The following is a 26,359-nucleotide window of genomic DNA, read 5'->3' as shown; positions in this document are numbered from 1 at the left end:
TTGTGAAGTTTCGTGCTGGAGATTTTTTGCTGGGTGATGCTCTGTGGTAGGTAGACCATTTGAAGTTGATATCAGTCAAATTGAGATATTAATTAAGAACGGTCAATGTTAAACCATGCAGGAAATAGCTGACATACCCAAAATATCCAAATCAATAGTTACTGGTAAGAATGAAAAATGTATCTTATATTTTACAAAAAAAAAAACCTAAACAAACTTTTTGGCCAACCAACCCAGTATATTTCTACTTCATAGGCAAATTTGTAATACTCTTCACTTTAAAATAACTTAGCATGAAATAAGCGTAGGGTATTTTGTGATGTCTGGCTGTATTTGTTTGTGTAGAGGATGGCTATGAGTACAAACGCCTGATGTGTCTGTAGCAGGAGCCTTTCTCTCCTTAAGAGATTGAGTTGTAGACCTAAAGGGCTCCCATTGTTGCATGAGATGATTGGTTTAAGGATTAACAAAATGTTGGATTATTTTTCTCCCCTGGCTGTAGCTGTCAGCTGTCTATAAGATTGTAGTGTGTGAAGTTTAAGAGGATGAGGTTAGCCTCTTATTCTTATGAGTATGCCGTTAATCCCTGGAAAGCCCATCAATAACCCAGCTGTAAGTTTCTTTATGAAACAAATTTGCCCTAGGAGCATAATGCATAGCCTGCTACCAAGAAGAGAAAAGGAAATGGCTACAACAGAAAAGGATCTTCTAGCTCCGCCAGCTTGTGTTTAGTTACATACCGTCCATTTAAATTCTAGTAGTCCAGCCTTTTTATTAATTTTCCAAAGGCTATGAGAAGTATTGCAAAGAAATCTTTTATTTTTTATTTTATTTTTTATTTTTAAAGATTTTATTTATTCATCTTTAGAGGGGAAGGGAAGGAGAGAAAGAAGGAGAGAAATATCAATGTATGGTTCCCTCTCATGCGTCCCCTGCCGGGAACCGGCAACTGGCCTGCAACCCAGGCATGTGCCCTGACTGGGAATTGAACTGCGATCGTGTGGTTCGCAGGCCCACACTCAATCCACTGAGCTACACCAGCCAGGGCAGCAAAGAAATCTTTTATACACCTTAACTTCTTCTCCTTTGGTTTAAGTTAGATTTTGCTGAGAGTACAGCTAGATGTCTGACAATGCAGGGTTTGGCTCGAGTGCCTAGGTTCTTCTGAGTAGTCAGGGTGTTTTTTAGTTATTAGGGAACTTGTTGAAGCATTGTTTACTTTTAAATGTCCCCACACACTTTTTTCATATGATTTGTACTTGATTCCTCGGAAAAGGTGTACTTTTTTCTCTCTTTAAGAAAGTATAGAGCACCCAATTTTATGAGTTATATCTGTGTATTTTTTAAAAATTATAATTTATATACTATAAAATTCACCATTTTAAGGCATGTAGCTTAGTGGATTTTAGTGTATTCTTGTACAACCATCACCACTACCTAATTCTAAAACATCTGTTACACTACAAAAAGGAATCCCATACCCCCATTATCAGTCAGTCTTCCTGCCCTGCTTCCTCTCAGTCTCTGAAGTCACTTGGTCATCCTGCCCCTCTCTGGATCTGTCTATTCTGAACAGTTCATACAAATGCAATCTCATAACATGTGGCCTTTTGTGTCTGGCTTCTTTCACATGGAATAATGTTTTCATAGCTTATTCATGTTGTAGCATGTATTTCAATCCATTTTATAGATGAATGATATTTCATTGCATCAATATCTACTTTTTTATTACTATTTTTAACCTCACCGGAGAACGCTTTTTCATTGCTTTTAGAGAGACAGGATGGGAGAGAGTGAAACATTGATACAAGAACGAAGCATTGATTGGTTGCCTCCCATACACACCTGGACCAGGATTGTAGGTGCTGGGTCCGGGGATCAGATCTGCAACCTAGATATGTGCCCTGACCGTGAATCGAACCCGCAACTTTGATTGCAGGATGATGCTCCAACCAGCTGAGCCACACTGGCTAGGGCAGTGGACCACTTTTTTTGATCCACTCATCAGTTGCTGGACATTGAGATTTTTTTTCACCTTTTTGACCACTGCTACGAGTGCTTGTGTACAAGTTTTTGTGTGGACATGATTTCTCTTGGGTCTCTACCTAGGAGTGGAATTGTTGGGTCTTATGGTGACTCTGTGTGTAATGTTTTGAGCAATGGCCAGGCTGTGTTCCAAAGTAGTAGATGAGAACTCCAATTTCTCTGCCTCTTAGTCAACACTTGTTATTGTCCATCTTTTTGATTCTAGCCATCCTAGTGGACATATAGTGGTTTCCTGTTTGTGGTTTTAATTTGCATGTCCCTGGTGGCTAATGATGTTGAACATTTTTTTCCTGAAACATGACATGGTTTTGTAAGTGACTCTACCTAAATAAACATGACTTTTAAAAACTTACTGTAATTCAGGCCTCTTTAAGTCCCAGAGTTCTGGTCCCTGTCATACCTGTAACAGTCATTTAGGGCAGGTTAGATGAGCAAGTGATGAGGGCTGAGTTGGCCTGTGTGGATTAGCTGCAGTGCAGAAAGAATAAAGACGAGTGCATTCCTTTTCAGAAGTTTAGGCCTTCATCCTGTTGCCTGCCTACATATAGGCCATCATTTTTTTTCTGTGTGTCATTCTCTCTGCGCTACTGTTGTGTTGAGAGGGGCCTCTCAATGGATTGTTGTTGTGGGTTTTTTTTTTAATTGTCTTCAAGTGTCTTGAGAATTCTTGGCCCCAGAAAGCACTTTCTGCTTGTTTATCACCCTTGCCCCTCCCCACACAAGAGGCCATTCACGCAGTGGGGGGGGTTTCGGATCTCTCCTGCAGCAGAGTCCTTGACTTTCCTGCTCTCACAGCTCTCCCTGCCGTTGCCAGAGCATACCAGTTTCCCTCTCCTGCACTCTCCCAAGACGAGAATTGAGTGTTTTAAAGAACAGGGAAATAGAAATCTAGTAAGTGATTTGGAGAGAACTGTCAACAAATACTACTTTTCACATTTTTTTCCCTTCAAAAGTGTTTACATACCAAGTGCTATAAATGCTACTTACTGTCACGCTTTTAGCTTTAGAGATGTTCTTTTGGGACATAGTTTTAGTTCAGATTGGGTTCAGTTTGTGATCTCTGCGATGTTGTTTTTCCTGCTGTTATAAATGGGATTAAATTCAAGTTGATTCAGTGGTTAGACTTAGCCTCTAGTGAGGGCGAGGTTGGCATTGGCCTTCACTTGCATTGTGGTGTCTTTTCCAGTTGCATAGGCAACTCTGATGAGGAAGCAAGCATGTGCTACACCTGGCTGAGAACAAAAACGTAGAAACGCTGCGCGCTATTACATTACAGCTCTGAGTGTAAACAGTAAAGTCATTTTCATTATAGTAACGTAATTGACCCAGGCTGCTCTAGGTAGAAGGTGAATTGAAGTTCTAAATATGTGGCTGTTGTTTGACATGGATGAGGTTACTTTGTTCCTTGTGGTTTTCAGTATCATTAACCCAGGGTTTGGTGTTTGTTTTGTTTCATTCTCAGCCTGTTCAGATTGTTTGGGTGAGAGGAAGTACATTCATCACGTTACCACTCCCCCAACGTAAACCTTTTGGTAATGCACCAGAAACACTAATATGTAAAAGTTACCTGTGTAGGTATTTCCTGAATAGTTTCTAAAATAGGAAGTTTTTTGTTTGTTTTGTTCTAAAATTGTTAGTGGTATCGGCTCTGGGAAGTAAATGCTCTTTTTTTTTTTTTTGAGTCGTGACAGTATTCAATGGTGATGAAAGTGAACAATTGAATGTTAAAAAGTGTTTTTATATTTTAAGCAACAATTGGGCGTGTCCCGGGGTGTTCGAGAACCTGGATTCTAATGCGATGGGACAGAATTCCAGTTTAGATCTAGACCAAAATTTCTCAACCTCAGCATTATTAACATTTTGGACTTGATAGTTCTGTGTAGTGTGGGGCTGTCTTGTGTATTATAGGATGTCTAACAGTATTCCTGACTGATTGCAGTAGCATTCTATCCCCTTAGACCCCCAGCTGTGACAGCCATGAATGTCTGCAGACGTTGGCAGATGTCCCTGGGATGGGGAAAGAGTAGTGTCCAGATAGGCTCTGTTTGAGAACGCACTGGTCTAGCTTGATAGCTTCAGTTACCAACTGTATCGCTAAAAACCACCATTGCTCATCAAAAATGCCTTTTCTGATAGACTTATTAATTGCTTTGCTTGTATTCTGTGCTGTATAAATTTACAAGCATTAACTTAAGACAGAAGTTTACTAATTAGTGTGAACTATAATAAGTGAGTAGATGGTTGCATTTTCCTACCTTAGCTGTCACGTTGAGAAACATTTTCTGGTTTCCCTGGTGATGAGCTCAGGTTTGGGTCTGTAGAGGATGGTGCATGCAGATTCCCCTAATAGGCAGAGCCATTGTTTTTTGTTGGTTTGTTGAGTTGTTTTTCTTTTTTAGGTATTTTCCCCCCCTGGCCATATAGCAGTGTGAGTAGTTCTTTTGTTCTAAAACATATTCTTAAGTAGTATTCATGGTTTTTCTTTGGTGTAAGTGATAGGCACTGGGTTGCTTGTCTCCGGAAGCCTTGTTGAGAAAAAAATGTTTTTCCAAGGACACATGGGACAGGTGGGCTGCCCTTTTGGTCTTGTTTCACTCTCCAGGATGTGGGCCCTCTATTCCTTTTGGTAAATGTTTTACCTTAGAAACAATACTTATTACCTCATAAGCATTTCCTGAGAGACTCTAAACAGAGCTTTCTCTGTTTAGGCTCAATTCCTCTTTATAAGCTTCCTTGGAAAAATGGTGGAGCAAAAGATATCTTTTTCAGGTGTAGGGACAGGATAACAGGGTATTGGGAAGTGGGAGCTGGAGAGTTGGCACTCTTGAGTCAGAAACCTAAGAACAAATTACCTTCTGCCACTGCTAAGTATGCACGGTGCAGGTGCGTTTATCTCTGTGAGTCAGTGTCCAGTGGTATGTTCATAGTGATGCACACCCTTAGGTTCTCATTACCTGGGAAAGAGAAAAACATGAGGTCTTTGTGAATATGACTAGGCTGCTGTGGTCCAGGAGAAATGCTTTTCTGGGGAACAAAAGCTTTGCATTCATCGTTCTGGCTGTGAGCCCCAAGGCAAGCCACTCTGTCATCTGTGAAGTGGCACCACCCTCCCTGCCTCCTGTGTGTTCTGAGCTGAGGCCAGATACTGAAAACAAAAATATCTGGGACCTTTATGTGGCAGGATAAATGTGAGACACTGATGGGTCTGTGTTACCTGGGTTTACAGTATCTTCAACAGTGGACCCATCTTTTTGCTACCGTAGTACGCCTTCCATTTTGATAAGATTTTGCTTTAAAAAAGAGAGAGAAGAAACTTTCAAGATGGCCAAGTTAAGGGTGGAGGAATCCAACTACCTTTGATCATGGACAGTGAGCTATTTCTATAAGGGGAAAGCTTAGAGCAGAGGTGGGGTAGAGGTGGGGTAGCCCATGGCCAGTTAATCTCTTGGACATCCCCATGGAGTTACCAGCCTGGATGCTGGGTGTAACCACGCAGATCTACTCAGCTGCGGGGGCAAAGCCCCTTGATTATGGAAGGTAACCTTTCTTTTTAGTAACATATCAGAGAATACTCTCCAGTTCATTTTTCTAAAAATTCACTTGGGTTTGGCAGGAAATCTGTTGTTGTCCTTGCATATCCAAATTTTACTTTTGCTCTGACATAAAATTCCACTTCTGAAATGGTCTTTTGGTGACGCGATTCTGGATTTTGGGGTAGTAGGGCTGTGCAGGGAGGGGTGGTAGGGTGGTGTTCTCAACACTGTGGTTTCTTGCCTTCCTCTCTGCTTAGCCTTTCTCATCTTTTAATCAGTGCTGTGCTTAATTACCCCGCTGCTCTTGCTTGTGTATGCATCACTGCATTTCCCCCCCAGAAGCCGGACATAGCTCTTACTCTCCAAGTAATGATAGTAATTGCTGGTAGGGCAGACCTGGTCCTCATCCTTCTCCAAGCACATTTCTTATGGCAGGTGTCTAGTTCCTAATTAAGTGCTAATGAGCATGCCTAGTGGACCATGACGCCGCTGCCAGCTTCTTCAGTTTTATGTCTTGCTGTTGCCGAGCTCTTAAAAGGTGACAGAGCAAGAATTAGTGTCTTTTGGATGACAGGAAGGTGATTTTATGTGTAAAGAAATTGTTATTATGATCTCAAATGGCGAATGAGTAGTTTATAAATACTTTCCCAGAATGCTATTAGTGCTGTCTGCTCAGACCTCTCCCCCTTTTCCATTTCCCTCTAATTAGAAACGTGCTCTCTTTGGAAGGAATAGAAATTGAGAGAGAACATTGGCTCCTAAACATTTTTAAAAAGATGCTGGTAGTAGTTGAAGATTTACTATAAAATGATTTTGGACACTGACTTCTGCTTTTAAGATGCTGCTTTCTCTTGCTCTTGAGGGCAGGGAGCTTGTTTGGGATTCAATTAAAGATCAGTATCCTAGGTGGAAGTTACTGAAGATCTGGAGTGAAGATTTAATATATTCAGTACACGCAAGGGGGTAATAAATAAAACGGGCAATTGAGTCCCAGAGAAGTGAGCACAAATCAGAATCTTAAGAATTTCCTAACATTACACCTTAGAAATTGAGCTTTAATCGTTTTTACTGTCTCGTCAAAAACAAGTTTTATGTTGGACAGCTGAAAAGTGGCCAGATTTATGGTACAAGGACCATTTCTTGGATACTTTTCTATGTCTACAACACACTCTTAAATATAATAGATGAGAGCAATAATACTTTTTAATATGAAGAGATTTATAATCTCTGGAGTGGGTTAAATGGTTGAGGCAATGTCATTTGGGAATGGGGACTTGGGTCACTGTGCCTGGTGTCCCACAGGACTGGTGAGAGTGTTTTTCCCATCAAGGTAGTTGGCTTCTCTGGGTCTCATTGTTTTCCTTATGACATTGAAGGACTGGGTTTGGGGCATGGAGCTCAGAAAAAGTAAGGGGTAAACAAGGTTTCTCCTTAGCTAAGATTCTTCCATATGTCACACGCATGGCTCCCTGTGACCTCCCTTTGTATGCTGTAGCCCAGTGACCATTGCAGCCATTAGGGTCATTCCCATATTGAGAATTGACCTCCCCACTCCGCTCCCTCCTGCTGGGAGACCCTCTGCAATTTCTGCATTGCTTTGAGCCTTGGTTCCTTTTGTGAAATGGGAATGTCAGTACCTCCTCAACAGTGAGGGCTTAGTGAAATAAAGACATGTAGTCCTTGGAGATGGGGTACATAGGAAATGCTGGGTGTTCTACTTTCTGGGTTCTGTTAATGAAAGATAATATTTTGGTTTTGTTTCGTCATACCCTTGCAATAAGTTCAAGCAAGCATGTTGGGGTAAAATGGAGTCACTTAGTAACTGATGACTACTCAGTTACTGTGTTGTAGGATGCATATCTGTGCTTCCCCAATTTCAACCTTTCTGAAATCAGGATGACTGTTGAATCTGTGGCATCTTAGATTCAATGACATACTGGATTTCATCCCTCAAGGCACATAGAGATAGAACTCTGATATGTGAGTTGCGTACAAACTTTGGTTTCCTGATGATAATAAACAGCCATATTCCCAGGGGTTGGTTATGCCAGAAAGGACAGTATAGATCTGAGGACTGTATTTTGGGAAGATGACAACTCATCAGGTAAAAGCTTCTGATGAACTGAAAGCGCTAATCACATTTTTCCTTTTTTCCTCCCTCTGTCTCTCTCTTCACTCCCTTCATGTGCGTGTCGTCCTCCTGTGCTGTTCCCCTCCATCCTGTCATGTCATGTTTACTTTTCCCTGGACGCTGCCAACGCCGCCACCACCACCCCCACCACTACCTCCTCCTCCTCCTCCTTCACCACCACCAACAGCAGCAGCAGTTGCAAGCTCAGCATCTTTCTCATGGCCACGGACCCCCAGTCCCCTTAACGCCTCACCCTTCGGGACTTCAGCCTCCTGGAATCCCACCCCTGGGCGGCAGTGCCGGCCTTCTGGCACTGTCTAGTGCTCTGAGTGGGCAGTCTCACTTGGCAATAAAAGATGACAAGAAGCACCACGATGCAGAGCACCACAGAGGTGAGAGGCCGGGCAAGCCAGATTAGGACTTTGTCCCCACACTCATACAGTGCTGCAAAGTTGTGTGCACCGCTAAAGAAAGCCCCAGCCTATTCAGAGAGCAAACAATGAGCTAAGGAACTGTCACAAAGCTTGGCCACTGAAATACAGCTCACCCTGGAAGTTCTCAGGGTTTAACATGGGCATCTGTAGATTTCTCGATCTCGTTAGATTACAGGCATCTTGACATCTTGGCAACTGCCTAGTTAATGCCAGTGGCCTGTACCATATTATGGAAAACTGTTAACTGCTTAATTGGGTAATTTTCAAAGAAAGTAATGTTGTTAAATGGGGCGAAATAAGAAGTTAAATTTGAAAGTGAATGTGTTCAAATGAGAGGTTTGATAATTGCATCTGTTACTACTTAGTTTCATAGGCTTTAAGTCTAGTATGCGTTAAATATTGGGCAAAATTGCACTTGACTAATTTTTTGAAGAAAAGTAATTTATTCTGTCAAGAAATAAAAAAAATAGGCTTTGTGTATGGTTAAACTGTAAATCTTGTTTACAAAATACTGTAATTTTCAGGAAATCACTGTATTAGGAATGTGCAATGACTTATATAAATAAAAGCCATTTTTAAAACTGTTTGGGGCTTGTGTTCTAATTATTCCCCCCTTTTTTTTATTTCTGTTCTTGCCTCTGTGTCTGAACGGGCATGTCTGTGCGTTTCTTGGTAACCTCGGGAGCAGAGAGAGAACCGGGCACAGTAAGTACTCTTACGCCTGCTGCACATGAACACGCCCCCTCCCTGCAGTGCATCCCAAGCCACCTTTCTTTAAACACAGGCGCAGACACACAGATTCTTCCCTGTTTCTCTCAGTACCAGGTTTTGTATTATTTTTTTAAATAAGACTATTCCTCTTCTCCCCACCCCCCCACCCCCCGTCTTTTTTATAAAACTTTTGTTAGATGAGAGCAATGTGGTTTTGGGGCAGAGCTGTCTGCTATGATCTGTGTGTGCCACAGACCCACTTCAGAAATGTTTCCTGTTGCATTTTGAGTCTAGGTTGCCTGTAGTTTAAAAGAGTATTCATTTGTATCTTAAATCGGTTTTACAGGCAAGAGGTCACAATCTATATGTGAAATTGGTTAGTAGTGTGTTATTTCTCCCTGAACCATTTATTATCCTCTGCAAATGCATCTTAGTTGCTAGGTTTCCATATCTAGTTTTGTTTTCATAATTGTCCTTGGAGAGTGAACTTGAACTTAAATTTATTTTAGACTAAAGAATTGAGTCTAAGTTCTTAAAAAAACAAATCCAGCGGACAGGTGTTCTGTGCTCGGAGAGTTCATCCTTTCACCAGCCTAAATCTTTCTCATTTTGCATAATGCATGTTTGATCTGTGCATATACCTGCCAGTTAGCTGTGGGGAGATCTGTATCTAAAATGCATCTCTTGGATATGATCACCTGGATGAGAAATTGGCCCCTTTTCAGTTACAATAACCTATGGTTTTTGCCTTTCTTTTTGAATATGGCGTTATTTTGACCATCTTAAATCTTAACTGTGGTCAGAAAAAAAGAGGTACTGAACTTTTAAGTCATTCTGAAAAAAATTTGTATGGGTTTATAGGGAAGATATGTAATTCTTTTCATTGTGAAATGTTTGTCTCTTTCCCCCTCTATTTTCTGTGTAGAATAATAGAGACTTTAAAATTGGGGGCGGGGGACAAATCTTGAAATACTTGATGTATCAGGCTGTGTTGGAGGAGAATGGATAATGGTGAAAGGAGAGGGTACCTAGTTTAAAAATTTTGATGTAAGTTTTCTCTGGAAAATGTTGGGGAGAGAAAAATATAGCCAGGGAATAAAATATTCTCCTTGCAAAGTACACACCCAGGTAAACTGACTTGGGTTTCTGGAGGCGCCCTTTGCGTTTGATGTTTCAGTGCCCCTGTGGATTATCCTCTTCCTGCCATGTCTATTCAGGAGAGTATCAAATTGAAAACCAGATTCTGGACCAGAGAACAGACTCAGGTGCTGAGAGAGCACACCCGTGTCCTTTAGTCTGCTGTAGGCTTAAATTTACTGAATTTGTTATTTCACCACATACCACTGCATGTGTATTTACTGAGCGTTTACTCTATGTAAGGCAAATGGGAAGTGCACCTGTATGGGATTCATAGGCACACTTAGCATAGGCGTTTCTCACGGAACCATGGAAAGGAGACTAAAATGCTGTAAAAAGTAGACCGTAGAAAGTTTCAGTAACAGTTTCTAGGCAGTCGTGGAAGGTGCACCTTGGCATATGCCTCCCTGAAATGCCAGCGAGTGGCAGGAGTGGGTAGAGGTTTGTATGCTTAAGCTGGTAGAGGCGTTTTTCAGACCTCCTTGTATATTTGTGAATATACAAGGAGTCTAATGTCCTGTTTGTATTTTTGACTGAAAAATGTAAGCAAGAACTTAATTTATTGTGGAAGTGAGGGTGGGATAGAGGAAGGATGATGAGTTATATCCTTAAAAAAGATCAAACTAGTTCTTGAATTTCAGGCAGCTGCAGTTTGCTTTTTTTTTAAAGATTTTATTTATTTATTTTTAGAGAGGGAAGGGAGAAAGGGAGAGAAACATCAATGTGTGGTTGCCTCTTGTGTCCCCCCTCCTGGGGACCTGGCCTGCAACCCTGGCATGTGCCCTGACTGGGAATTGAACCGGTGACCCTTTGATTCTCAGGCCTGCAATTGACCACTGAGCCACACCAGGCAGGGCTGTGCTTTTAAGTCTCGTGTTGAGTGGACACATGCTGAGTTAGTGAATATTCAACTCAAAATGTGGGTATATTGCATAAAGCAATCTGTAAAATAATATAAAATAAATGGTTACTTAATGTGTTATTTGCATGTTGCCTTTTTCATATCAAATTTTTGATAAGTAATGATAATTTCAGAATATTTTATAATATAATATTCATAGTGTTTTCAGAATATGTAGTGTGTTTCCTACCTAATCATTACAGAAAACTCTAGGTGATGATGATATAAAATGGAAAAACTACACTAATTTGTAACATAAACATTTAATTAGGTCTGTAGAGAGGAATTAAATTGTTTGCTGTCCACATAAATGGCTTCTGCTGTAGTTATGTAAATAAGTAGCTCTTCAAACTTTGTGTAAAATTGAACATGAGCAGCAGTGGGTACTAAGATGATGTGTACTGTTAGCCTAAAAAATGTTACAGAACTTATCTAAAGTGATTTGAATTATGAAGTTGAATTTTACTTGGCAGGTAAAGTTAGTCAATTGCTCTTTAATGCATTTTTTTTTTTCCACTCAATGAGGGGGGTTAAGGTCATTTGTACAGGGTAGAGGTTTTCAAAGCTTGTGGTCTCAGAATCTTTATACCCATAAAGTAAAATTATTGATGACCCCAAGGAAAGATTGGTTTATGTGGGTTATATATTTTGAAATTTTGCTGGATTAGAAATAAAACACGTTTAAAATCACTTAAGCAGATAAAGAGCTACTTAATTTGTGTTAACATTATTTAACAAAATAACTATTTTCCAAAATAATTGTAGTGGAAAGAGTGGTTTTGTCTTACATGTTTGCAAATGTCTTTAGTGCTTGGTGTAAAAGAAGATAGCTGGATTCTCATCACCTTATGCATTCTTTTGGTTGTGAAACATTATGATATAGGAAGAAAGTCTGCCCTCAAAAGAGATGTGTAAGGGGCTGGGAACATCAGGCTGGTTCTTGGACCAAATTCTTAAAACCTCTGCCATAAGGCTGAGGGTCCTGTTCTGAAAACTTCCAGGCGAGCCTCTAGTCTTATATTTGTCTGTTCTTTCTGTAGTGAACAACCATTATCTATATTAAGTGCAGAAACCAGAAACTTACATAGATCCAGGAAGAATGTGGATGTGTATGGATTTGTATCTGTAAGTCTGAAACTAGTTTGTAGGACATGTTTGTTTATTTTTAGTGACAAAATTATTCTGTTTGCTAGTTGAAGGTTTATGGTAGGAAAACAACGAGACTTCACGTAACCTGTTTTAATGTAATACCCAGGAAATGAAGACACTTAGAATGAAAACTCGGAGAGTCAAAATTTTAAGTTTCTTGTGTCTGAAAGGATGAGTGATAAAGCCAGTAACACAGGAGGTTTCTTTTGCTGTTTGAGTTGTTTATAAATTAAGATTTGACTAGTGTTTTTCTAATTTGCAAAACGTGGTAGTGGTGGTGGTTTTTAACATAAGCCTTCTGTCAGAATGCTATTTACTGTTGAACAAAGAAATAATGAAGTGACCTAGAAAGGTTATTTCAGTAGCTATGAACATATCAGATCTTGGAATTAGAGATGAGTTGCATTAAATTTTGGCTGAAGGGAATATCACTTAAGCCTGCTTAGAAGACCTAGAATTTTAGTCAACTCAAAGTTGTATGGCTATTAAAAATAGGATAGAATATTTGTTTAAACACTCATTTGTTTAAAAAAATATTTGTGGAGCACTTACTATGGGCCAAGCACTGTTTGAGTCACTTGTTGCCATTTTGCAGTGATATCTTTTAATGTTGCAGTCAAATACTTTTTGAATGAACATACTGAAATTCCTGACCCATGTGATACTGTTTGGAACATTTAGAAAAGGGAGGAGCCTTGGAGGTGATATTTGGGGGAGATTCCAGAGCACAGAGGGTCTGTGGACTTAGGCAGAGTTCGTAGATGGGTTTCAGAGGGTTCTTGAACCCGTAACAATTGCATGTAGTGTTCTGGGTCAGTGTTCTTGTTACCATATTCTGGGGAGAGGTCATAACTTTCATTAAATTCTCAAAAGCAGTTCCTGGTTCAGAAAAGTCATAAGCACTGTTCATCTCTACATTAGAAATCATAATGGTACAGTTACCATTTTATCAATAAGGCACCAAGCTCAAGGAGGTTGGGTGCCTCGTATCACATACTTATTTAGTTAATGGCAGTTGAGAATTAGATCCTGTCTCTGAGGGACTGTGTTGTCACTCCTGTAACGGGCTTCAAAAGTTATTGGTCTCATATTTAGAACTTACTTAAAAGTACTTATGCCAGCCATCGCTGTGTTTAGTGTAAGACGGTATCTTTATTTTGTTTTTCTTCTCTACTTGTTCTGTTTGCTTAGTTAATTGGCTGAGGTAGGGCAGGACCAGATCCTAGTTCAGGACCACCCATCACTTCACTTTTTTGCTCAGAAGGACACGCAGCATGTTGAAGAGCACAAGAGAAAACGAAGTGTGAGGCTTTATCTCCCAGTGGGCTCTTAGGAGCATGGTAGCGATGGGGTGAGGCAACAGCAACGTGCTTAGACAAAGGCACATGTGGGGGGGGGGGGGGTTCTGACCCAGCAGGCAGGCTTCCTCTACAAGGTGGTGATGGTGGCTGCCTCACAGGCCCAGGGGTTGAGGAACCAGAAATACCAAGTCATCGGTCCTAACATAGCCAGCCTTTAGGAGCATCCTCCCCCTGAGTACTTGGTAGCAAGACAATAAATGCGTTATTAGTCGTGCTTAACGCAGTTACTGGTTTCCTTGCCTTTTTCAAATGTGGAGTGCCCGAGTGACACGGTGGCGGTTACTGGTGTTTCTTAGTGTGGTAGGACCATGAAACTGACCTCAGCTTCTTACGAACTTGATCAGTCTCATGATTATCATCCATCAAACCGTCTCGTAAATGGGTCTAGGAGAAAGTAGTTTTATTTAAGTGTGTATGACTTTATCTTGACCTGGTGCATGTCAAGAAATTGCCTGGAAATAAAGGATGAAACAGATGAGTCACCTAAAATTTCAATATTTAGGCACAGTAGAAAACACTAACGTTTTCTTAAGCAGATTTCCCTTTTGATAGAATTTGAAACCACGTGCTTTAAAAAAAATGGACTCTATGGGTAAACTGGCATCACTGTCAGGAGCAGGGCGCCCCCTGAAGAAAGGAAAGCCCAGCTGTTTCTAGGTTGGTGGTAGTGGTCTGTACCTGTAACAGGTGAGCTGTCTGTTTATTGTGGATGCCGTATCTCACCAGGTGGATGTTGGAGCCTGTGTGTGACTGGAGATGGTTTAGGGTTTATCTCTTTGTGATTATAGTGTGTATAGGGCATCTTTAGTCTAACAAACAAACAAAAAAGAGCAGATAGAGACTATTTCTCTAAAACCTTTTTAGACTTGGTTTGTATTCTGTAATTAGATAACTTGATACCCATCATTTGGAGCAGCTTTTCCTAAATTTTATTTTCATCTTGGCCCCATAACCTTTTCATTCCCTCTGGAATGCAGTGGGCAACAAACTCTGGTTTTCCCATCTTTCAGATAAGGAGAGCTGAGTGTAAGAGCCATTGCATGTCCAAATAACTCAGTCAGGTCCTGACCCAGCGCTTTCTAGTTTTAGGGCCTGGTCTTGCAACAAACGTACCTCATTAGAGGCTGCAGAAAGAACAGTATAACCCCTAAGTAACCCTTCAAAAACATGTTTTTATAAAAAGATTGAAGTACGGATTTGATTTTTGCTGTGACCAAGGTCCCGATTAGAGGAATGAAGGCATTCTGAGTTCATTTAAAAATTATTTTAAAGTAATTATATTTATTGTCAGCTCCTAAGTTTTTATTTATTTTGCTTTCCCTGGAGAAGTGGGGTAGAGAGCAAGCTGGGGACATAAAAGGTGATGCCTAGGGCATAAAAGGTGATGCCTAGGGCGCATCGTGTCATTACTTTGACTTACTCTTCCAGTCCAAATACTGACTGGGTCTGTCTGTCTCCTGCAAGGCTGCGTCCCTTTCCAGGAGTCCTCCTGACGGTTCCCCTTCTGCATCCAACAGCACTGAGTTCCAAATCAAGGTCCAGGAGCACATTGGTTCTTTTTGTAGTTTGCATTTTAACTGTGAAAAGTAAATGTATACCCTTCAGCAGACCGCTTCACCACCAGGGCTTCTGAGATGTGATGTGGTTGCCAAGCACACCTCCACTTTTCTGCCATTGACAAGGGGGAATCTTGTTAGTTTTATGGGTAAATCCATTTGTCGAAATATCAGGCAGAATACGCGTATGACCAATTGGACTTCAACAAAAAGCACAGCATGGGGTGATAACTTAATTGGTGCCAGGTGTTGGTTGAGAAGACACACAGATGTGACGGGGTGCGTCGTCACCTAATTGTTTTAATGTTCGCCGAGAAGTTAATTGTCACTGTAGAGTGTGCTGGCAAATTAGGTTCCCACTGCCTCAGTGTAACTGAGGATAAATGAGGTGTCATGAGTTTCCAATCTGTACCTCTGACACAAGCACTTGTCCTGCAGGGGGAGAAAGTTCCCTAGGGGAATCAGCATGGCAGCTAAAGAAATCCATTTGAATAATGTACATTATTTTCGAGTTAGGGAAACCTGTCTAGCTTTGCCGTATCCATGAGTGGTTTTTCCTGTCAGATCTGTGGCTGGTGGCTCCAAGGCTGAGATTTGGGAGGCAGAAGAGTTGCTCTGAGGTCTGAGCGGATGAGGGATATATGAAGGCTTTGTAACAAGTGTTCTGATAGCACTGAGAATGTAACGTTTCATTAAACTTGATTTCTTTTGTATTTTCTGGAGTCTCCCTTCCAAAATATCTCAGCTTACATGAACAACTGTTACGGTTAAACTGCTAAAAGAAAAGTTATTGGAATAAAACTCTAAAGACTGGTTTTATGCATATTGAAGCGGCTGGGTCCTATCTTAGTCTTGCGTGGGTAATCGGAGCATGAAATAAAAACAGTATCCTGAATGGTCCGAATAAAGGCACCAAACACAAAGTCCAAATTTTGACATTTCTTTTGATTCAACTGCAAGCTCTCTGAGGTTTAGCAGACTCTTTTGCTTACATGGTAAGTTCTTACATGAAGGTATGGTTTAATAATGTTTGCTTTGGCTCTATTTGAAGAGACTATATTGTCTACTTCTACCCACTAGGTTCAGACTCTCTACCAACTGTCTAGTTAATGCGATTCCATTGAACTGTAGCAGAGAGTGTTCCTGGTGTGTGTTTTTATAAAACACATTCAACCAATTAGGAAAATGTGCTCTGGATTTAAGGAGTGCACACTGGTTGTAAATGTTGGGAGATCTGCTACTTTTTCTTTTCTCTCTGAGTAGGTCCTTTGCTCTCATTAGTGGTCTCCACCATCATATCACTTGTAGTGCAAAATGTGACCCTCGGGAAGCACAGATTAGTCAGAGTGAACAATTTGACTTCCCTGTTCCCAGTGAAGAGACCCACTGAGATTGTATGTTCTAAAAGAATCACAGGTGATTCTTCAGAGGGAGAGGAAAACATGCTTCTTGTGGGGCATGTTTTCTCTGTCCGGGCACCTCATGTATTCATTTCACGTATGGTTTCAGCAAAAAACGGAGAAAGTCATACCAGTTGGGAGAGTAGGTCTTCTGAACCCTGTTTATGTCTCTGGTACTGAGCATTCCGGGGCGTTCATTTTTCTTTAGCGATGGGTTGGATATGTATCTCCCTTTATCATTTTATTTGGCTCTATACCCATGCGTGCAACACAAAAGGTGCAGAAAAGCATCACGGTTTTAGAATTTTTGTTTTGAAATCATAATGTGTTTCCTGATCTTGATTTGCTCAGATTTGAATATCCCCTGCTGGGCTGCATAAAACTCCCATTTTGAGTTCTTATAGAAGATCTAAGGTAAATAAGATGATTTTTTGTTCTTAAAGAAATTTAAAAACATATATACAGTTTGGAAATCCCAGCCTTCAGGACATTTTTTGTAGAAGTCTGCTTGATAATTATAGTGTTTGAAAAAATTCTGGCAGATATTTAAATTTTACCAGCTGTGAGGTGAAATAAAACATTGAGCTTCTTGGCTGGAATTAGAGTATGTCAGTCAATGTGGTAACACCAGTTCTCATGCTGATCAAAAAAACTGGTTCATGATTAAATATTTATTTGGCAAATAACTCTTGGAAAAAGGAGTTGTACTTGAAGAGTGCTGTTTGGGAGATTAAAATCTTTCAAAATATGGACTCTAGGAAGAGAGGACTTTGGTGTAAATGGATCTGTGGAATTACTACCAGCCATGGTCACCACCACGTGAAACTGGCCCCGTGGGCCCCCCTGGGCTGCTTTGTTCTCTGCTGAGTTCTTTGTGTGTGTGTGAATCTTGGGTTATAAATGGCAGACCTCATGAAAGCAAATGTAGAAATTTGGGTCATTTTCAGAGTCATTTTAAAGTAGACTGTGAAATGTTCATTTTTTATTTAATGTTCACATTCCTGGTATTGTGGACAAATGACTGAGTGAATCAGGGTGTGTGTTTTGTGTTTAGAAGAGGGGAACAGAGAAGGCGTGCAGTATGTATTACACACTATTCTGCCCATTAGAATGTTAATTAAGCTTCCTAGGCTAAAGAGCTATAAGTAAGTGATAAGTATTTGAGGCCAAGTATTTGGGTACAAGTATTCAAGTACATAAATTGAGTTTAGAAATCACTCTTATGGGGGTGATGGCCCTTTGATTTAATGGGAAGAGCGTCTTGACTTTGGGCAGATCTGTGTTTACAGTGCGTGACTTTTTGAATAATGACAAAGTGAAGCAGCCTCAGTTTTATTCTGTTGCCAGAGCCTCTTCTTAAATGTTGACTGTTAGTGTGAAATGTGATTTTACCTTTTTATCCTAGTCCGAATCTAACAAATCAAGATAGAGCCCTGAATTTTGAAGGATCCAGAGGATACTCACATTCAGTCAGTCCCCGTGTATAATGCCTTCATACTTAAAATATGTATAAAATGGCTTAGAGTGACCATCAAAACGACTATATTCCACCTCTGAGCCATTCGATGGTGCATGGGGAAAAACACAGCATGAGAGAAACAGATTTACCGTAACATGAGACATCTAGTAAGTAATACCCATGAAATCACTTTTGGTTGTGTTCCTGGGGAGCAAATGTAGGAACCATGAAGCTCGGGGTCACTTAGGCAGTAGTTAACCAAAAAGTTGTTGCTGTCGTGAAGTTCATTAGACTGGAACTGTTTGCTTAAATCAAGAACAGGGCAGCTCAGAGCTGGGAGGATGTCAGGGCCGATCTCACACAGAAAACTGGGTTTGTGGGGACAGGGCAAAGGCAAGTGTGTCCGTTTTGGTGGGGCTGCAGTGTGAGCCAGGAACCCCCTGGCTCCTAACTGTGGCTCTCCAGCCTTTCCAGCCCATACTCTTCGCTGCCTTGTTTTGCATCAGTTTTACCGCACCAAGGGTACGATGAGATGTTTTGTTTTGTAACTTGTCTAAATCTGCCATTTGAGTGGGGCCAGTTTTCATATAAGCAGGGGTGCTAATTGCTAGCCCTGTACAAATGAAGAGGAACTTTTCAGAGCTTTCTCAAAAATACATTCAGGTCATAAGCCTCATTGAAGCTGCTCAAGCAGGAATCACAGTAGTAACTTCTAACACAGACAGGGAGGCCTGAAAACTCGACGTTCTTCTATTACAGGTCTAGCTGTGGGAATGCTGTTTTCTTCTAACAAAAATTCTATTGTTCGTAACAGGAGTGTCATTTACTTCTTTGTTCTTAATACCACTTGACATAATGAAAAAAATAAGATGATTAAAATCTGTTTTGGAATGGCGTAGTGGTTTGGTTGCCCTGTGATAGGTACAGAAGGACAACGAAGGTGACACTCTGGACACTCTGATGAGAGACTTTGAAATTGCCAGTGGACTTCTGGGCACGTGGGCAGACGTACAATCGATGCAGCTCTGTCCTTAAATGTATCTCCTCAGAGTCTGGAGGAGGAGACTTTGAGGCCATACAGTCTCCAACACGGGTGTATTTGTGCACTTTTTATACTCAAGCACGAGCTGTTGCTCCCCTCCTTGGCTCAGCTTTTCTGAGTGCGTGTTAGCACTTTGCCAAACTTTTATCAAGCCTCTGCATCTTGTGGGGGTGGCGGGGAGGGCCTGGCTTGGAAGAGTTTGTTTTTAGCAGACATCTGCCAAGGTAATTAGTTCTGGGATCTAACTAGCTCACCTTTCAGCCTCCCATCCTGTGCTAAAGACACTACTCTGAGCTTCTTTATATTGAATGGCATTGGTCCTTTCCCCTGTTTTTCTGTAAGCCTCCTGGCATTTGTGTAGCTTGAGCAGTCATAAATGAAAAGCTCAGCTCATGTCAGTCATTCCCTGAAGGGGCAGAGAGGTTTCAGATTGCCTTCTGGTTCCTCCAGGATGTGGCTGAGCTGTGTATGCCCCTGTGGTGGGGTCCACAGTTGTCACTGGGGAGTTTTGAGAGCCAGCCACCTGGCTGTTTACTGCAGACTAGTTAGGAATGAATACTAACGGTTGTTAAAAATGTGAGCAAAAGATTTGCTTCTGGTACATAGGGTGGTTTTAGAGAGAGGTGGTCTAATTTAAAGGTTTTCCTCAAACCTTTCTCTTCTAAATTTTGCTGGAAAAAGGTAACAGTTGTCTGTTGGCCCTGGGCATCCTCCCCTTAGTTCTCCAACATCTTTCAGAAATGGGTTATGTGTGCTTTGTGAAAGGTTTTTGCACAGCTCGCTCAGCATTCAAGGCAGTAACACATCACTGAACAAATTGCCCCCTTGCATATGCTAATCCGGCACTTAAAATAACTCATTGTAACAAGTTCTGATGCTTTAGCGCCAGAGGAGATGGGAATTGACAGGCTGTCAGATCATGCCGTGTGACCCCCAAATAACTAAATACCTCTTTTCTTTGGGTCAACAGTTCATACTCCAGCACATGCGAATGAAAGTATCCTGTGTGGTGTGTGGAAAAGATTAGTCCTTGTTTCTGCTTTTATGTGTGGGAACCGGCCTGGCTGTTGATTCACTGGGTGAAATTCCCTCTGGGTCTTAAATTTCAGTGCTTTTGGCGAGGAACATCAACTCGTATTTTCAACAATAAATTAAAAGAATTCAAAGGACTTTCTTCATTGTTGCTGTGGAAAGTGTTGATTTGTCTTTTAGGAAACCATTGCTATTAATCCCACCTATTGTCTTTGCTTTTTTCTTTCTTTCTTTCTCTTTTAAGAAACACACTGACTCTTGCCATCACAGAGTAAGTCTAATAGAATAACCTCAGGTTTTACTCACAGACCATTCATGTTCCTGAGCAGGAACTCGCTGTGGGAAAGAATAAAAACGTATCCTCGTATAAACAGCAAGCTCCCATTTCTCCGACAGTTAACACAACAGCACATTTTAAGTGAGTAGGGCCTCAAGAATGGTTTGATTGCGTAGGCAGGGTCTCCCTTCTAAGTGTTTAAAGTTCTATAAGTGTTTGCCAGCCAAGTCTTCAGATGAGATGAATTAAATGGACTGAAAGGCCGTGTAGGTATCACCTTTCTAAAACAGCTATCACATTCAGGTTGGGTTTTCACGTGTGCAAAGAGACCTGGGAAGAAATTTTTGATTAATTTTTTGTCTTGCAGAGTAATTCCCTCTTGGTCCCAGACAGTCTAAGAGGTACAGATAAACGCAGAAATGGGCCTGAATTTTCCAATGACATCAAAAAAAGAAAGGTGGATGATAAGGACTCCAGCCACTATGTAAGTGAATAAAGGACTTGAAATAATAATTTGTTGCTTACTTATTTTCTAAGTGAGTATACAAGCATACCGTATGATCTTAGGGATAATCCATATCCCTTAAAATAGTACTAGGAACAGGATATATCCTTACATTGCAGGATTTTATTTTCCTCTAGAGCTGTAAATTATGCCTCTGCCAGGCTTGGGATTAAATTTTAGTCTTTCTGCCTTAGTTACTCAAGCCGGGGTCGAAGGCAGGGCTGGCTTCACTGGCATGCAGTCTGTGCCGTTCCACAGGGCCCTGGTTGTAAGAGGACCCTGTCTCTCCCTTGGCTTTAATGCTGTGCCCTAGCTATCTTCAAACTCTCATGTTTCGAACAGGGGCCTGCATTATTATTTCGTCCTGGGCTTTGCAGGTTTGGCAGTCCGTGCTGCTAACATGATCAGGGGAAGCTTTGTGGTGACACAAAACACCTTTTTGGATGCCATTCGGATAGTATATTCAAGTTTGCATTAGGTCTTGAGGCAGAGTTCGTTCTGTTCTACAGCAAGCAATTAAGTGGGAAAAATGGAAGGAACGTTGGAGCACACAAGCCACATGGCCGTTGGCTGTGTTCTTGGTGTCATGAACACTGCAGCTGACGGATAATTTGGAGTTTCCTTATGTGTCCCTCAGTGTCTATTTCAGGATAAACACATTCTCAGGAAGAGTATGGGAGGAGAAAGCTGAATTAGGCCACTTCCTGTTGCTCCTGGAGGAAGAAGGGTCTACCTCTGGCTGGCTGGTGTGCACGCTGTGCAGAGGTTTCTGTGTGAGGCCCCTTTATCTCTTTCTAGCTGGCTCAAGCCTGTCGCTGACAATGGGTAACATTTCTTAAGCAACAGCTCAAGTTAGTGTCAGCTACTAGGTGCTTTTATTGTGCACAGAATGTTTCATTTAACTGTGGAAACAACCCTGTGAGTTTAGTACCACCACATTCATTTTGTAAAGAAACTGATGCACAAAGCTTGTAAGTGATTTGCCCGAGGTCAGAGTTAGTGGCTGAGCCTGGAGGCGTTCTGACTCAAGCATCTATCTCTTAATCATTATGCTAAGATTCTCCAGCCGAGGGCTCAGGATAGGTATTGTGTCAGAGGCCTTACAAAAATATCCTAAGGACCTAGGGTTTTGGTCCTCACCAGCCCAAGCTTTTCAGCACATACTGTTTGTCCCTTTTTCCCAGAGCCAACATCCTGTGCAGGTGCTTTATTATGTACAACATTAGCGGTTAATAAACTGGCGATATGGTCCATTATATGCAGAAATTTGGTTACAATTCCAAGTTGTTGCACTCGTGTGTAAGTTATTTAATAGCGAGTGAGCTGCAATCCATATATATATCTGCATGACTGTTTTGTAACATCCGTATAGGTCTAGTTGTGGTTGAGGTGGTTGAGAGTGATGTATTCAGGTGATGTTGAAGAATCTGGGGCGGAGGCCTCAGACCTGTGACAGGCATATACTGTGCCATCAAGGTTTATGTTTGTGGAAGTGTTCGATACAGAGCTAAGGTTTAAGTTACAGAACACTTAAGGACTCACTTCAAAGGTCTGTTGTAATAAATTAATTGTTTGTCCCCTTTTGCCAGTTTGGCTTATATACTGCTATACATTAACCATTTGTATAAAATATTTTTTTCTAAAAGGGAAGCACTTTTAGCTTATAGTTTTACTATACCATCCTTGGGTTCTGCACACCTAAAAAACATTTATGTGTTTCTGTGGGCTTTACTGAGCGTAAAAATTTTTTCTTTAGTATTAATTATTCTTTTATTACATGAAAATATCTCTTTCAGCGTACTATTTTGAATTACCTAGGCTTCCTAATTGGTTGCCATTTATGTGGTTGCTAGTGAACTGCCTGGTGCCTTTATAACAATGTCTAAAGTACGACATTATTGAAGAAGGTATGTTAGGTCTCCCGTATGTAATGCGCTAGGTATGGTGAGAAAAAACCATTTAAGACATAACTTTAAAGTCGGGGCTAACCTTCTAGCCTGGATTTGTATCCCACAGAAGGTAAATATGGGTAATGTTTGCACTGTACTAATATTTCTCTAATATTTGTACATTCTTAATTGATAAGTGACCTCAGTAAAAGGACAGTTTAGATCATAAACTACGAGTCTGCGTCTTTTTGGGAATTAGGACCTGTTGCGATAGCCTGCTTTTCCACATGCTCACTTGTGTTACTCTGCACTAAAGGACCTCAGCCCTTTTGGCTAAGAAAGTAAGTAGCCTTTTTCAGCCTGAGTGATCACATCACTGCCTCGCATCAAACTGGACAACTCCTCTGACGCTTTTTCAAACTCAGTTCAACCTTGGAGTTCCCTCTGGTGACCAAAATGTATGGCTTTGTGAAGAGACAGTGAAAGCCCTACTGCAGGATGCTGGTGCCCTGTGATTACCATCCTGTGTTCCTCCCATCTCCAAAAATATTCCCAGCTGATTGCTAAGAGATCTAATCTGAACATGAGGTCAGAGCTTGGCATGTTATTCAAGCCAGTAACTAACTACCTTTGCTTTTTATTAGTTTTTTGCTTGCTTGATCTTATTTTTTGCAATAATTAGTCAACCCTCAGGAATAATGGTTTGTCTGTCTTTATAACTATGAATTGTCTAAACATTAGATTTGTTGGTTATATGCAAGGTGAAAAGCAGTGACATGAAATCGTGTTTTTAATTTGACATCCAATGGGAAAAGGCCTCTGATATAATGTGAATTTCAGATTATAAGGGAGATTCAGCTTGCAAACATTTATTTATTGAGCCCTTCAGATGTGCCAAGCCCCATTTACAGGCTGTGATTACATTAAGTGGTGTGCTGTTGAAACAGAATTCCTGCCTGGGGTTTTGTGTAGCCTCAGGTCAGATGAGAAGGGGAGAAGGAGATTAATTCCAGGGCTGGCAATCTGGGAGGGAGCCCTTAGGTATACCCCAGGCAGTGTTTTAGTCTGCCTGATACCCAGAACTACAGAAATTTAACTGAGCCTCAAACCTTAAATAAATGGCATTAAAACTTTTGTTTTTCCAGGACAGTGATGGTGACAAAAGTGATGACAATTTAGTTGTGGATGTGTCTAATGAGGTAACTGTTCTCTTTATCAAACTTTATGTTCGGAGTGACTTGTGAGGAAGGGTGGAGCCGCAGTGTTTGGTTTCTTGCACCGTTATACACTAAGACCTTAATGGTTGTTCATGGATAGAGCGGTAGCGCTCTAACGGACCCAAACTTCTGCTTCCTTAAAAAAATAAAGTTGGTTTCCCTAATCATTTTGGATTCCTAACTTGGGTGTCTGGTGCTCATTTTCTTCCCGTGCCCTCTAGGCCAGGTATTTGAGCATGAGCCAGGGATATGATTATTCCTATAGTTTTTTTTCTTCTTTGTGGTGTGTAATTGGGTGTACTTGCAAACATCATTTTTTAAATTAGAACAGTGTTACTGTGTGTACCTTTGAGTCTCCTAAATCTAAAGGACTATCAGCATTTCCTTTACTTTAGAGAATTAGTGTGGAGATAAGTGTGTAAGGGAAAGAACTGTCTGTTATAAGCAAATCACGGAAACTTTGCTTGTGCTTGTTGAGGACCCTTCTTCCCCGAGAGCAAGCCCCGCCCACTCACCCAGGGAAAATGGGATCGACAAAAACCGCCTGCTCAAGAAAGATGCTTCCAGCAGCCCAGCGTCCACGGCCTCTTCGGGAAGTTCCACTTCTCTGAAATCCAAAGAAATGACCTTGGTACGTAATAAGAACTCTTACTTGCCTATACTTGCCTCTTTAGCAGTTCAATTATTGTTTGTTTTTTTATTTTCTTCTTCTTCTTCTTCTTTTTTTTTTTTTTTTTGTGGACCAGAGGACTGTAACGTATTTCATATGTGGGGTTTTCACTGATTGTGAAAAAAAGTGTCTAAAAGTGACACTCATTCTTCTGCGCTTTGTTCCTAGACAGTGTTATTTTTCCCTCTCAGTTGTCTCTTGGGCCATGACAAGGGAGAGATAAGCTTCCATACCCACTGCCTTCTTACGTAGGGGATATTCTCCCAACACGGGCTCTCTGAAATTTCCCAATTAGCATATAGCTCCAACCTCTTATGTCCTGAGAAGCCCTTGTTTTCTTCGGGGGTCCATTTTTACCTGGTTTGAGACTTGAGTCATCTTGTTAGAGCATGCTGTGGTTGGCTGGTCAGTTTGGTGGTGTACACAAGGCGTCCCTGGGGGAAGCCTGGAACTGGTGGCGGGGGCTGTAGCAGAGCCTGTCATGCTCACAGTCATTTAGCAAACACTGTGGAGTGTGTCATCTCCTAACTCACAGTAACTGAGCCATAACAACAACTCTCCAGTTAATCCTTACACAGTGTCTGTCCTCATGCCATTTCACCGATGGGGAGGAAAGCCTGAGGAACTTGCCAGTTTGTGCAGCCCTTTGGATCCAAAGCCAGGCAGAGCTGGGGTCTCTGTCTAGCCCATGTTCTTCATTACTGCACCACAGCTCTTCTCAGACTGACTTAAAGGACGTGAGAGGTTGAGAGGCAAAAGAAGATGCTCTGTGGCCCTGTTACTGTCTTGACTCATGCGCTGATGGTTCACACTGGTTTTATAGGCAAGTTAGCAATGATGCTTAATTCCAGAGGACTGTCCATTTTAGGCATATTTCTCAAACACTGTGATGGGATTAGTCAAGGGCTCTTGCCTCTGGGATGTGGTTTGCATCTCACAGAATCAACAGCCCCGCTATCTCCCACCGTGACTCTCACTCCCCCGCCACCGAAGGCGAGATTAGAAAGAGGGTCATCCCTCTGACATTCCTGGTGACCGAGCATTTGTTTCCTAGTGACCAGGAGCTTTCCTCTGGTGGCTGGTCACCTTTCTAACTTGGCCCAGATCCAAAGTCTACCAGCCTGGTGGAAAAATACTTTTTAAAATAAAATCTGCGGAGGAAGGAGTGTGACTGTGTCCTGTGTCTCCAGCTAGAGTTTTGCTTCTGGCAGGAAGAGGAAAGGTCAGCATTTCTCGCCCACAAGTTAATGCTGTCAACATTGTGTGGATTGATGAAAATTGGCTGAGGGAGTAGCTAGAAGGTGCCCAGTGTCCCAGCTGCTGTTGTGATAAATTGTGTAATATGGCTTGGATTAAAAATAATACTCATTTAATTTGTTTAATGATACCAGCATGAAAAAGCCAGCACGCCTGTTTTGAAATCCAGCACACCGACACCTCGGAGCGACATGCCAACGCCGGGCACCAGCGCCACTCCAGGACTCCGTCCAGGCCTCGGCAAGCCTCCAGCCATGGACCCCCTCGTTAACCAAGCGGGTAGAGCCTCGCCTCTTGTTGTGCTTTGTGTTGTTTTTCTTTTCCCAGCTTGATTCGTCATCTGTTCATGTTGTGACGCAATTTCCCCTTGAACGTGGAATGTAGTCACTGCCTCCCTCCCTCCTTCCTATCTCTGAAAAGCCATGATAAGAAACAGATGTTCATCCTTGGGTTTCAGCAGCTGTACCCTGTTCTATCTCCAACTGTTTACGTTGGCTTTTCTTTTATTTCCAAATAATACAAATCCTAGGGACTTCAATAACATTTCTGATAATTATTCTGAATGTAAGCTCCTTCCCAAACTGTCATTGTGTGTTTCAAGTTTGCTAATATTGACCGAAACGGCCTGTCTGGCTGGCTCAAGTGTGCATCT

At 41.4% G+C, this 26,359-nt stretch overlaps 1 protein-coding gene across 2 annotated transcripts in view; it reads left to right on the top strand.

The window, feature by feature from the left end:
* The window catches only part of TLE1 (TLE family member 1, transcriptional corepressor), an 83,518-nt gene that overhangs the window by 34,931 nt on the left and 22,228 nt on the right, over window positions 1-26,359 (top strand). For both annotated transcript variants that reach the window (XM_037036148.1, XM_037036149.1), the window contains exons 7-12: window positions 7,898-8,102; window positions 8,833-8,849; window positions 20,537-20,653; window positions 23,709-23,762; window positions 24,259-24,411; window positions 25,842-25,986. In XM_037036148.1, the coding sequence (XP_036892043.1) occupies window positions 7,898-8,102; window positions 8,833-8,849; window positions 20,537-20,653; window positions 23,709-23,762; window positions 24,259-24,411; window positions 25,842-25,986 (691 nt within the window). The remainder of the gene's footprint in view (window positions 1-7,897; window positions 8,103-8,832; window positions 8,850-20,536; window positions 20,654-23,708; window positions 23,763-24,258; window positions 24,412-25,841; window positions 25,987-26,359) is intronic.

Source organism: Sturnira hondurensis, unplaced genomic scaffold (genome assembly GCF_014824575.4).
Source record: "Sturnira hondurensis isolate 20B ecotype Veracruz unplaced genomic scaffold, ASM1482457v3 Scaffold0022566, whole genome shotgun sequence".
Lineage (NCBI taxonomy): Eukaryota > Metazoa > Chordata > Mammalia > Chiroptera > Phyllostomidae > Sturnira > Sturnira hondurensis.
Note: the sequence above shows the minus strand (reverse complement) of the source record. Positions and strands in the feature narration are given on the sequence as shown.